The following is a 14,425-nucleotide window of genomic DNA, read 5'->3' on the forward strand; positions in this document are numbered from 1 at the left end:
AATTTCTGACCATTCAAATGTTTGTTCAGTTCTAAAAATAATAATAAAGGATAAATGGCGAGTGTGAAGTCCAAAGTCTAATAGGTTCATTGCTTTACACAATCAATAAACTATTGCTTCCGTGTGATAAAAATGCAGTACACACCTAAACATTGAAATTGCAACACCAAGAAGGAAAAGTTGTGGAATTACGGAGATCGGGGAATGATACAAATGTTGATATGATTTTCAAAACAACTTGGTTTGCTCAATATCAAGTATGGGCACCACATGCAGAAATACACGCACCTACATGCCATCAATGAGGTTATTAATAGTTGTCAGTGGAATGTTCTGCCACGCTGAAAGCACTTGAGCGCGTAAATCATCAAGATCTGCTTCTAACAGCTTCCTTTGGAATTAACAACCAATAACATCCCAGATGTTCTCAATAGGAGACAAGTCTGTGGACGCTGCAGACCATGGTAGCTCGTTTAGGCCACACAGCATGCTCACAGTAGCACAAACAATATACGGCCTGGCGTTGTTCTGTTGAAAAACAGCTTCTTGAACACTTTCACGATCCCTTGTGAAGGTCTCTTCCCAGTGTTGACCATGAGGTCTCCAGAGCAATCTCCAGCGATTATTCTGTTTAAGACAAAAGTGGAACCCATCCCTGAAGAAGACAGACTTCCATTTCAGCCTCCACTGATGTCTTGCTCTGCACCATGATAGCCTTTGAGAGTGGTGGTGTGAGGTCAACGTGAGATCTTCTGATGGTTTGTCTAGATTCAGTTTGACGCCTAAGGCTTGTATATGATGTCTACTTTCACTTGCAGGATAGAATGAATAACTACCCACCAATCATAACGAACGGTAGTCAGATTCCTGCAGTCTCCATTCCAGGTACACTAACAGCTAGGTATTACATTGATTTGGTTGTGGAACAAGTGGTACGGCCCCTTCTACAAAGTGTCCCAGGAGTCGTTTTTCAACAGGACAATGCAAGGCCGCATGTTCCTCGTACTATTGTGAGCATCCAGCGTGGCCTATATGTGTTATCAAGGCCTGCAGAGTCTCCGGACTTGTCTCTTATCAAGGTACATCTGGGACAGATAGGCAGTAGAAAAAGGAAACTGCTAGCAGCGGATCTTGATGATTTCTGAGCCCAAGTGCATTCATCATGGCAAAATATTCCTCAGACAACCATTAATAACCTCATTGATAACACACTCACTTCCACACCTTCGCATATTTCTGTGCATGTATTTTCAGTACTTAATACAGAATTAAATCGAGATGTTTTGAATTTTTTTTTCCCAATTTTTCATGAATAGCATATCATGAACAGGTCTATCGATTCTCCAATTTCCATAATTCAACTACTTTTCCTTGTTGGTATTGCAATTTCAATGTTGAGGGGTGTAATTTGACCTATGACTAATCAGATCCAGATATAGTCTTCTGTTGGTAGTCAAAGCAGGGGCAGACAGACAGAAGAGGGTCCCTGTATAAGAACACTATAAGGGCTTATTGCAGTCCAATATCTCATCATAATGTACAATTCGACCGTCTTTGGAGGTGATGGTGGGCCCCCTTACCTCTTGGACCCCTGTGCGGCTGCACAGCTTGCAACATTAACTGTGACTCAAAGTATGCCTAAAAGCCAAGCCTGTCTTAGTTGTGAGTGCTTCCTTTTCAAGACAGAAATATTACTGTGCTTGAAAGTGAAGAAGGGTAAAAACTGCTTGGCTGCACCCTGGTCATGCCAGTCCCAATAAAAGTCTGCTCTTCTAACTTATTGTTTTTCTGTTAACGATAGCATTTTTGTTCATGATGGATCCATCAGATGTGATCATACTGTACATCCAAGATGGAGAAAGCCAGGTAAGAGAGGAACATACAGAGGAGACAGTCTTATGATCTTTTTTATGCATTGGTGCTTTGAATAAGAATGTATTAATATCAGAGTCAGCATGGGTTTGTAACTAACAAGTCATGTCAGACTAACTTAATTTCCTTCTATGACAGAATCACTGACTGGGTGGATCAGGGAAATGCTGTAGATATAGTATATCTTGACTTCAGCAAAGCATTTGACAAAGTATCTCACATCATCCTTATTGAAAAAATGACCAAGTATGCAATGGACCAGGCAACTGTTAGGTGGATTCATAACTGGCTTAGTGATCGGACTCAAAGGGTGGTTGTAAATGGCTTCACATCCAGCTGGATGAATGTCTCAAGTGGGGTACCACAGGGCTCCGTCCTGGGACCTGTATTGTTCAACATCTTTATCAATGATTTAGATGAAGGAATTGAGGGTAAACTGATTAAATTTGCTGATGACACAAAGCTAGGAGGGATAGCCAATACTAGAGAAGAGAGAGAGAGGATTCAAAAAGACCTAAATAAACTGGAGCAGTGGGCAGCAACCAACAGAATGGTTTTTAACAGGGAAAAATGCAAAGTACTACATCTGGGCAATAAAAATGAAAAAAGCATATACAGAATGGGAGGAATAGAGCTAAGCAACAGTACATGTGAAAAAGACTTAGGTATACTAATAGATCATAGACTGAACATGAGTCAACAGTGTGATGCAGCAGCAAAAAAGGCAAATACAATTCTGGGATGTATTAACAGAAGCGTACAGTCTAGATCACGTGAAGTCATTATCGGTCTTTACTCCTCTTTGGTCAGACCTCATCTGGAATACTGTGTACAGTTTTGGGCACCACATTTTAAAAAAGACATCGACAAACTGGAGCAAGTTCAGAGAAGAGCGACCAGAATGGTGACTGGTCTGCAAACCATGTCCTATGAGGAACGGTTGCAGGATTTGGGAATGTTTAGCTTGCAAAAAAGAAGACTGAGAGGAGACTTAATAGCTGTCTACAAATATGTCAAGGGCTGTCACATTGTAGAAGGATCATCTTTATTCTCATTTGCACAAGGAAAGACTAGAAGCAATGGGATGAAACTAAATGGGAGGAGACACAGATTAGATATTAGAAAAAACTTTTTGACAGTTAGGGTGATTAATGAGTGGAACAGGCTGCCACGAGAGGTGGTGAGTTCCCCTTCAATGGACGTCTTCAAACAGAGGCTGGACAGACATCTGTCTGAGATGATCTAGTGAATCTTGCTTTGAGCAGGGGGTTGGACCAGATGACCCAGGAGGTCCCTTCCAACTCTACCATTCTATGATTCTAAGTAGCATAATATGTGTTTTACAGCATTAACAAATGTCCTAGGAACAAATAAAAATGTTTAAATATTCATAAAGTATACCTGTAGTTTCAAGTCATTTTTAAGATGAAGTAATTGAGTGTGTACATGAGGAATAACACGATTTCTGCACGTTATAAAAGATTTGTACACTGGATTTTTCCCCAGTTCTACCCTCTGTAGGCTCTACCTCCAGTTTTCAGTTGTCCCTAAGCTAGGGGGTGGAGACTAACTACTATGAAATATCCCAAACACAATACACAGAGAGAGATGAGGGATTTTCTGTAGCACAAAGCCAGAAGCATCATCACTGAGCTGTGTAGCTGTGAATCCACTGAAGCAATATAAATTTAATCATAATGAGACTGCTGGAATGTCTTTTGTACAAAATAGGAAGTAAGAGTCTTGTATTAGGTTTAGTGTAAAAAATATTATTGTCACTCCCTATGGGGTCATGGGGCAATAAGAGGGGTTGGTAGTAAAATGTTTTTATACACATCTCATACATGCCTTATGCACATTTATTGTATATCACATAATTGTAAAGCAAGGATTTACAATGCCTCTTAAAATAGATGTTATGAGATATCAGATATCTGGGCATTAAAGTTTGACTTTATTTAACAAACTATATATTATCAAAAATTGTCAAACTCTGTACTGATGAGGGGTAAAAACCTCAAATATTGCTGTCTACAGGCGGATGTTACGTGCTACTTTGCAACAATTGTTAAATAAAATACATTTAACATAAAATCTTGGTTTAATAATGGCACATTTCCTATGAGTGAAGCTCTCCACAATAATCCAGAAGAGTATTCTGGATAGTTGCAGCCCTTATACCTCAAAATCTTTTTTTTTCTCGCTATGAATCATTTCATGTGTCTGGCACTACACTTGATCTGATGTAGCAGTTTTCCAAATTTAGGGAATGTCATCAAAAAAAGTTCCAGTAGATTCAACTATTCTCTATTCTAACTGTGCAACATCCATCATTTTATAAAAGTTTACTGGTTCAGGCAACCCTCTGTCTTTCTATCTGTCTGTCCTGCAATTAAATTCTAAATTAAAATACACAAAGGACATCACAGTTCTAGAGCAACAGACTAACTACAATCAATAGTGAACAAGATAAAATAAAAGTCTTGCCATTTTAATGGATGGAAGTAAAATTAGCGACGTATCTAATGTCTCCAATTCCTAAATGTGCATGCCGTCATTATTCTGAATGGACATTTCACTTTTCTATTAAATTTAACCCGTTCTAGTAACAAACCTATATGTGCAATATACACAAGTGATGATGGTGGTGGCAGTAATAGTTACCAGCAATCATTCGATCATATCTGTGTTGTAGCTGAAATGAACATGTATCCTTGTCTTCAATAGCAGAAAAGAATGAGGATATTTTTATGTCTATGTAATAGAATATGTTAGGAATTGGTGAGCAATAGACAATGATGAATGTGAAAAGATTAACAAATGAAAAAAAAATGATGTAATGGGAGTTATACAGAATATGTAATAGAAGGCCATGCATTAGAAGGAAGAGGATGTCCTCAAAGAGTAATTCTAGATGTTCAGCGTCTGTTACTGGACTTTACCATTTCAGAGTCGCTGTGACATGCCTGGATCTGTCTGCCTGATTCCTCAGTTGGATCAGAGGGGGGAATCCGCTCCCCCTGTTCATCTGAGTCCTCCTCAGAGTTTTCCCCCCCAAGAGCTCCTCTAGTCATGAAATCTGATCGAGTTCGTGCCATACGTGCTTTTCGCCTGTGCGGCGCCTGACAGACAGAATGACAACGGACATGGGGAACACAAAATAAAAACACAAGCACGTGATGGAGAAGGACAAATCAAAATACATAAAGCAACAAAATAAATTCACATATCACAGAGTGGGGAAACCAACAATATGAAGAGTACGGAATGAATAAAGACTGCAGAAAGTAATAACACAGGGACAAGAAACAATTAGAGCAAACAGAGAGAGATAGACTCCCTATACCAAAAGGGACAAATAAAGGGCTGGAAATTAGATATAACTCAACGGAGATGCGGTGATGGCAGCACCTGACCTATGTAGACATGGCCCCTTGATGCAGTTCTGGTGCACAGGCAACATTGCATGCTTTTGGACCCACCCTGTCAGGCTATGTGCTTGCTACCTAAGAAGAGCTTGTGGCTGCTTAATCCTGTGTTGTGCACCGCTTCCAATCTGGAGGACCATAGTAGGAGAATATAAACTGGGAGGGCCGGGGAAGTGAAGGAGGTGGGCTGGCATCGGAGGGATGATTACTGCTGCAGATTAGAGTTACTGTGATAATAAACAGTGAGATCCCGGAAAATGACCCTGGAATGATGATTACTGCTGCAGATTATAGCTACTGTGATAATAAACTGAGGGATCCTTGAAAATGGCATCGGAGGGATGATTACTGCTGTAGAGTATAGCTACTGTGATAACAAACTGAGGGATCCTTGAAAATGGCATCGGAGGGATGATTACTGCTGCAGATTATAGTTACTCTGATAATAAACAGTGGGATCCTGAAAATGGCATCGGGGGGGGGGGGGGGTGATTACTGCTGCAGATTATAGCTACTGTGATAATATACTGGAGGATCCTTGAAAATGATATTGGAGGGATGATTACTGCTGCAGATTATAGTTACTGTGATAATAAACTGAGGGATCCCGAAAAATGGCATCGGAGGGATGATTACTGCTGCAGATTATAGTTATTGTGATAATAAACAGTGGGATCCTGAAAATGGCATCGGAGGGATGATTACTGTTTCAGATTATAGTTACTGTGATAATAAACAGTGGGATCCTGAAAATGGCATCGGGGGGATGATTACTGCTGCAGATTATAACTACTGTGATAATATACTGGAGGATCCTTGAAAATGACATTGGAGGGATGATTACTGCTGCAGATTATAGTTACTGTGATAATAAACTGAGGGATCCCGAAAAATGGCATCAGAGGGATGATTACTTTTGCAGATTATAGTTGTTGTGATAATAAACAGTGGGATCCTGAAAATGGCATCAGGGGGATGATTACTGCTACAGGTAACAGTTACTGTAATAATGGGGGATCCCAGAAAATGACCTTGTAGGGATGATTACTGCTGTAAACTGTAGTTACTGTAATAAACCGGAGGATATGGAAAAATGACATCGGAGGGATGATTACTGCTGCAAATTATGGTCACTGTGATAATAAACTGAGGGGTTGGGGTAATTGGGATCTGTGAGAATTCACATTGAACAGAATGGAAGAGCAGTCTATTGGTTAGGCCCTCCACAAGAGTCCCACTTTTACTAGTCTAGAAAATACATTTTAAAAAGCCTGTGATTCAAGCCCGTGGATGCAAGTTTCTACAGAGGTTGTGAGTAGCATATTCAATCTGCTTTTCTTCCAGCAGCCAGAGAGATTCTCACCTCACTTATTCCGGATGGCTCAGTTGCATCCAACCGCTTTGCAAGTTCACTGCGTGCAGATCGATGAGGCTGAAGGGAAGAACTGCTAAAATAAAAGGTTTTAAAATCAGTACCAGAGACAGAGAAAAAGAAAAAGAAATAGGAGTTGTTGCCATGTTCATGACATAAACGGAGCAGAAAATATCAGGGCTTTGGTACACAGTCCATTCTGAATCAGCGCATAAAAGTGCTACCATAAAGGTCAATTAGGCCTCTACTTTTACTACAACCCTCCATTACTATAAAGAGGCACATGGGGATTATTCTATCAGACTGTATGAATCCCATAAAATAAAACAAATAAATAAAAAATTGTGGCATGTTGCTTCAACTTCCCAATGTACTGAGATATTCAACCCAAGAGCAATGCTTCTAGGGAAAAATATCTGTATATGCGGAATCTGAAGGAGTCTATGCAAGAAAGCATTGCATAGAGGATAGAAAAAAAAAACAAGGAGATTCCAACAAAGGAGTTCAAAATGAAATTAAAAAATAAAAAGACACGATGGGACCCCATGACAACTATGCAAGACGGGGTAGACAATTCACCCGGTCATCACTACATAAACAGTATTCTTTTGTATAGGCTACTGTCATTGAAGGATATATTCACATGCAGTGGTAATGGTGGTGCAGTGGTAAAGGAGATCTGAACAACAACAACAACAATGAAAAAGTCTATACAGAAGCAGTGTTTTAACTCTGCAATTATAGAAACATTAAAACTTACATTACATGAGGAACTGTGACTATTTAATCCAAAACCAAAATTGCAGAAACACAGCCAACAAAAAAGAAATGCGTGGATTTATATGCAGATTTGTTTGTTAAGTCGCCACAGATTTCACCGTACGCAAAGGGTGAAATTCTGCAGAGTGAATTAATATCCTGTGGATTTAAAGAAGCACACCCATGAATAATGCTATTCGTTACATTTGTGTACGTGTTAATATACTCACCTACCGCCACTGTATCTGGGATTCAGAGCCGTTCCTCTCCTCTTCTCAGTCACGTCTCCGCGCTTCAGACTCTCCGGCTCTATACATGAGCCAGAAATCTCTTTTACAGTGAAAGCCTATGGAGTTCTGATGCTCCATAGACTTACATTGTAAAAGCCACTTCCAGGTCAAACAGAGCGCAGTGTGACCTGGAAAGTCTGCAGAGCAGTGATGTTACTGAGAAGAGGAGCAGAACAGAGCTGGACACCGAAGAGAGCGGCTGTAGGCGGTATATTAACACACTCACATTTAATGAAAAAAAAAGTATTAATGGGAGTGCTTCTTTAAAATCCGTATAGCATGTCAATTAAGATATAGATACTTTTTCATAGCGAGTAGATGAAAAGGTCTTCACTTTGCTGCTACTTTTAATACACTGAGGATTTTCCGACCACCAAAAAAAGACAAAAAACTCCCAGAATTTTTGTTACGTCTGGCCAGAGCCTTACTGCTGCGTGTGAATGTTCCCGAATCCTCCACCCTTTGAATGACTTCTTCCACAGAGAGACAGTCAAGGAATTAGGGTATAACTGGAAAACAACTCTCAGTGATCGTTGCATAAATCCTTTTTTCTTGGGTGGGGAATCCATTTTTAAATGCTACTGTAACTTATTTGTGAAATACTTGCATTTTGTCTCTATGCCAAAAATATACATTTATCACTTACCCTGCTTCACTATTAATAGTCCCTTTAGGGATAAAAAAGATATTGGAATTCACAGCACTTTGCAACCAAGGACGTCTCCCTGGATCACCTACGTCTCCAGTCACATCTCCTTTTTGAGCTTCCCGTAACTCCCTTTGTTCCAAGAACATGCTGACTGGACGGTCAGTGTGTGAGACCAAGCCAGTCTTCCCTTTAACTGTCAATCCTTTGATCTCAGTCTTAGAGGGTGGGCTCTTCCAGGGTGTACTTTGTAATAGAAGAGACTGTGGCCTATCAGACTGCTTCTTCGTAGAACTCCTTGGAAAGTGCAAAGAGTTATCTTGATCTCTGTTATGTCCCTGTTGTTCTTGCAGTTTACGTAGTCTCTCCAGCTCTTGTTTTTCTTTGCGAATTTGCTCCATCATAAGTCTTTCTTTCTCTTGCTGCAGCTGCTTCTGGAGCTCCTCCTTCTCTTTATTAAGTTTCTGAAGTCTTTGAAGGACGGTGTCTGAAGGAGCAACTCCAAGATCATTGTGCTCCTGCGTTTTAAGCATTCCTTGGTTAGGGACATAAAAAGTAGGCAGGCTACAGGAAAGTTGAGGATCACGACTGTGAGACTTGTAAGAGAAGGGGACGGAAGTTTTGGCTGGTGCACTTTCTGACAGTTCATGTGCAGAAGGCTTTTGTCTCCAGCTAGACGCAGAGCTCCATGCAATATCAACTGCATTGGTTAAAGGTGATGGGGAATGATGGGATATGGAGCTTGTCTGGATATCAGAAGAGTCTTCATGTGGTGTTAGAAGTGTTTTTGTATCAGAGACCAAAGACTCTTGGACTGTAGGACTTGGTAAAGAAGTTTGAACTGGTGATGTGACATGTCCATTGGAGGATACATTTTCTTCTCTACTAGAGATTGAGTTTTCTTTGAAAGAAACACAAGTAATGCCATTAGAATGAGGCGTCCCACTAACAGAAATCCCCTCAGCACTATTGGAGTGTGGTTTTGGTAAAGAGTTTGCAGCTTTTGGACTAGAAATACAAGAACCTGGAAGCTCACTGTTGGAGTGAATTGTTGGTTTGTCATCGGTGGCTTGAGTTTCATGCTTAGGAGTGTTTTCAAAGTCTATTGTGACTGAGCTGACAGATGTACAAGAGTGATAATCCATTGGTTCAGAAATAGACTCTGCTTCTTGAGAAATCAAAGAGTCAGGCATTTCAAGGGAATCTTGTGAAGTTTTACTGGAAATTTTAGGTGGTCTATGAGTTGGAGAATCAGATGGTTGGTTGTAGGATACTACAATTGCAGTAGGTTCCCCAGGAGTCTGTGGGTTTTCTTCACAGCTAATAAGTTCCAAACTGCCAAAAGATCCCTCACTTTCAGGGGTATCTGGAACTTTATCTAGAATTAACTCTGCAGACCAACGTCTTTCATCTGATGGAGATACTCCTCCACTACTACGGACTTTCAGCAATTCAAGACTAAACTGTGCCTGCTCTAGCTCTCTCATTCGACGACTTTCTCTTTTGGCTCGGACCACTTTCCTTTGATTGGGATCCTCCAAGGATTTTGGTCTCTCTCTAAACTGCACTTCACCACCCCTTCCAGAGAGTGCTGCACTTGGTGGGTTTGAGTGGCTCCGCTCAGAGATGTCTTCCCAATGGCTAACATCAGTGTCAGGAGATTGCAGTGGTGACTTGAAAACTGCATTACTATTATCATCCAAGGAATTGTCATCCAACAAATGGTTTGGCATTTCTTGCTTTAATGATCGCACCCTATGAAATAAAGAAAAATATATGAATAGCTTGAAAATTGCAGACAATAAAAACTTGCTATAAATGCTTAAGACACAAATGTATTACCTTTGTCTTGCTAAAAATCCTCTGCATGCTGCTTGCAAAGTAATAATGTGTTTTCGCTTGCACTTATACTGTCTCCTCGCCGTGTGGCTCCTCCATGCAGTTTGGATGCATATTGCTGCCCTCTGCCTGCGAAGCCAATATTTTCGCCAATATGACTGTATAATGGTAGTGGATTCCTTTATTTGCTGGTAACTTTGTCTGACTTTGTAACCTTTCCACCATGACTGTATAATGCAAGCAGCCTGATAAAAGGTATGTTCTTTGGCTTGCATTTCTTCTTCACTCCATCTTTTCTTGTAATACCTCCAGTGTCTCTGCAATAGATTATTATAGAAAATTATTCACCAACTCGTAAAAACCATGAACTAAAATAACAAGCAGCTGAGATAGAAGCGATAGGTACCTGAATTGTGATAGCGGCATCTTTAAGGTGCAAAAATCTCTTTCGCTCCAGCATGGCTCTTAGCCATTGCTGTAGGAGGATGATGCGTTGTAACACTGTCTGATGTAACATGTCTCGCAGGCACTGTCGCTCCTGCTCCTTCAGAAAAACCTAAAAAAGAAAAATAATGAAAAATCGAAAATCTGAAGAATTATTGCAAAGTAGAAGAAAAACAGGTGCAATATACAAAAAGCCATCATTTTATTTTGCAGGAAAAGTGGCGGATTATGGTGCTCACCATGGTTTTGCCAACTTGATATTGATCAGGGCTGTGACCCATCCTCCAAAAAAATTCTTGAATCCTTTGGCGGGTAGGGGTAACATTTTTTGGCAATAATACTGAAAACTGAGTTACAAAGTCCTAGAAAATACAATAATATTGTAGATTTATAATAGCATCCAATACATTTACTAAGATGATTAAAAAGAATTTTTGACAATTGTTTTGTGGCCTTTTTCAGGGATAACAGGACTTGTTGTGTTTATCATCATATACTTATAGTCAGCTGGGTTATGCCGTGCTCAGACATTAACCCCTTCAGGACCCAGCCTATTTTGACCCTAAAGACCTTGGCATTTTTGTCAATTCTGACCAGTGTCCCTTTACGAAGTAAAAACTCTGGAACACTTCAACGGATCCTAGCGATTCTGAGATTGTTTTTTCGTGACATATTGGGCTTCATGTTAGTATTAAATTTAGGTCGATAATATTTGCGTTTATTTGTGAAAAAATCAAAAATATGGGAAAAAATTTGAAAATTTTGCAATTTTCAAATTTTGAATTTTTATTCTACTAAACCAGAGAGTGATGTGACACAAAATAGTTAATAAATAACATTTCCCACATGTCTACTTTACATCAGCACAATTTTGGAAAAAAAAAAAAATTTTGGTAGGAAGTTTGAAGGGTTCAAAGTTCATCAGCAATTTATCTATTTTCCAGCAAAATTTACAAAACCATTTTTTTAGTGACCACATCACATTTGAAGTCCCTTTGAGGGGTCTTTATGACAGAAAACACCCAAAAGTGACACCATTCCAAAAACTGCACCCCTCAAGCTACTCAAAACTACATTCAAGAAGATTATTAACCCTTCAGGTGCATCACAGGAACTAAAGCCACATGGAAGAAAAAAATGAACATTTTTATTTTTCTAACAAAAATTTTCTTTTAGCCTAAATTTTTTAATTTTCACATGGGTAACAGGATAAAATGCATCCTAAAATTTGTTGGTCAATTTCTCCTTAGTACACTGATACCTCATATGTGGTCATAAACCACTGTTTGGGCACACGGCAGGGCTCAGAAGAGAAGGAGCTCCAATGTTTGGGCACACAGCGGCTCTCCAAACGCAACATGGTGTCTTCTAACAATTTGAGCCGACAATTTGAAAGCGGACACCATGTTGCTTTTGGAGAGCCGCTGTGTGCCCAAACATTGGAACTCCCCCACAAGTGACCCCATTTTGGAAACTAGACCCCCCAAGGCACCTATCTAGACGCATAGTGAGCACTTGGAACCCCCAGGTCCTTCACAAATGAATCCGCAAAAATAAAAAAGTGTTTTTTTTTCCACTTTTTCATTTTTATGAATCAATTTGTGAAGCACCTGGGGGTTCCAAGTGCTCACTATGCATCTAGATAGGTGCCTTGGGGGGTCTAGTTTCCAAAATGGGGTCACTTGTGGGGGAGTTCCAATGTTTGGGCACACAGCGGCTCTCCAAAAGCAACATGGTGTCCGCTTTCAAATTGTCGGCTCAAATTGTTAGAAGACACCATGTTGCGTTTGGAGAGCCGCTGTGTGCCCAAACATTGGAGCTCCCCCACAAGTGACCCCATTTTGGAAACTAGACCCCCCAAGGCACCTATCTAGATGCATAGTGAGCACTTGGAACCCCCAGGTCCTTCACAAATTAATCCGTAAAAATAAAAAAGTGTTTTTTTTTTCCACTTTTTCATTTTTATGAATCAATTTGTGAAGCACCTGGGGGTTCCAAGTGCTCACTATGCATCTAGATAGGTGCCTTGGGGGGTCTAGTTTCCAAAATGGGGTCACTTGTGGGGGAGTTCCAATGTTTGGGCACACAGGGACTCTCCAAACGCAACATGATTCCAATTTGTTAGCGGACACCATTGTGTAGTGTATGTCAGGTTGGTGTGCGGTGTGGTATATTGTAGTGTATACACCACACACACACACACTACAACACACACACACACCAACCTGACATAGCCTCCTAAGCTTAGTACGCCCTAGACTGGGATGAGTGGGACGGGCGGGACATTTTGTGTGCTGTGTGCGTGTGTAAAAAAAAAAAAAAAAAATCGAAACTTTATTATAGTGTGAGTGTACGTGTACGTGTGAGTGTACGTGTACGTGTGTGTGTGTGTGTGTGTGTGTGTGTGTGTGTGTGTGTGTGTGTGTGTGTGTGTGTGTGCTTGGTGTAACCTTCTGCAGTCACGTGTGGGGGCTGTCAGGCGTAGGGGGCTGTCAGGCGTAGGGGGGGGGGCTGAAAAGATGGAGGAGCCAGCAGCTGCAGCAAGGGGGGTGATCACTGGGGCAGGAGCCGGCAGCAGCAAGGGGGGTGATCACTGGGGCAGGAGCCGGCAGCAGCAAGGGGGGTAGGAGGCCGGCAGCATCAGGGGGGTGATTACTGGGGCAGAAAGGGGAGCAGGAGCCAGCAGCAGGGGGGTGATCACTGGGTTTGCGGGGGGGGGGATGATCACTGGGATGGGGGGGTGCACACTGGGGATGGGGAGTGAACACTGGGGACAGGGGGGGGTGAACACTGGGGGGGGGTGAACACTGGGGGGAGGGGTGATTATTGGGAGGTGGGGGGTGATATCACTGGGACTGGGGGATGGTGGGTTTGATCACAGGAGCAGGGCATTTACACTGAGCCTGCTGCTGCTGTGATCACAGTCCACCAGCTGTCAGAAGGAGAGCAGCAGCCGGTGGATGAAGACGTGGGAGAGGGAGCAGAGGGAGCGGAGGTCGGGGTGCAGGTATGAAAGTGCAGGGGGGGTCGGGGATGGAGGGGGGGTCAGGGTGGAGTGGAGGGGGGGGTCAGGGTGGAGTGGGGGCAATACTACCTGATGGAGATCAGCGGCGGCAGCAGGCGATCAGCGGCGGCAGCAGAGGGTCCACGGGGAGGCAGCAGCAGAGGGTCCACGGGGGGCAGCAGCAGAGGGTCCACAATGGCCGGCACACGATCCATGGACGGGTAGGAGCTGGGCAGTTGCGGCCATCATGAAAAACTCCCTCCACATCTGATTGGGGCTAGTATCCATGTGACGCTAGCCCCCCAATCAGATCTGGGGGGAGGGGGGGACAGAGGTGACACTCCCCCCAGCCAATGGCTGATGCTGTAAGCATCAGGCCATGCCCAGATTTAAATATTACACCAATTTTCATTGGTGAAATATTTAATTCATACCGATTGGCAGTTTCACTAAAAGTGAAAATGAAACAGCCAATCGGAGGGGTCCCAGGCACGGGGGGGTTAATCCACCCCCCGGGGGGTCGACTTCAGGATGTCCAGTTGCAGTAGCAACTGTGAAACCTGAGCGACCCCGCTCGCAGGCGCTGCAGGGGCTCTTTCCCTCCATGTCACAGACGCTGTGACATGGGTCGGGAACGAACTGTTTTCCATGTCACAAACGGTGTGACACGGGTCGGGAAGGGGTTAATGACAGGCATGCTGATTTCTGGCATTTTGTGTGTTATTGTGCTTTAGTTATTGAGTACTTTCATCTTAATGCTTGCAGAGCGGG

General features: G+C 42.1%; 1 protein-coding gene across 7 annotated transcripts in view; it reads right to left on the minus strand.

The window, feature by feature from the left end:
* The window catches only part of MYO9A (myosin IXA), a 115,864-nt gene that overhangs the window by 36,538 nt on the left and 64,901 nt on the right, over positions 1-14,425 (minus strand). For 3 of the 7 annotated variants that reach the window (XM_073652738.1, XM_073652737.1, XM_073652735.1), the window contains 6 exons: positions 10,890-11,012; positions 10,613-10,762; positions 10,210-10,523; positions 8,368-10,122; positions 6,664-6,748; positions 4,815-4,994 (listed from right to left, as the gene is read on the minus strand). In XM_073652738.1, coding sequence (XP_073508839.1) covers positions 4,815-4,994; positions 6,664-6,748; positions 8,368-10,122; positions 10,210-10,523; positions 10,613-10,762; positions 10,890-11,012 — 2,607 coding nt within the window. The remainder of the gene's footprint in view (positions 1-4,814; positions 4,995-6,663; positions 6,749-8,367; positions 10,123-10,209; positions 10,524-10,612; positions 10,763-10,889; positions 11,013-14,425) is intronic. The other 4 variants (XM_073652741.1, XM_073652736.1, XM_073652740.1 and 1 more) reach the window with 3 other exon arrangements.

This window comes from Phyllobates terribilis, unplaced genomic scaffold (assembly GCF_046119375.1).
Source record: "Phyllobates terribilis strain yellow unplaced genomic scaffold, ASM4611937v1 Scaffold_11__3_contigs__length_659146591, whole genome shotgun sequence".
In the NCBI taxonomy this organism is placed as follows: Eukaryota; Metazoa; Chordata; class Amphibia; order Anura; family Dendrobatidae; genus Phyllobates; species Phyllobates terribilis.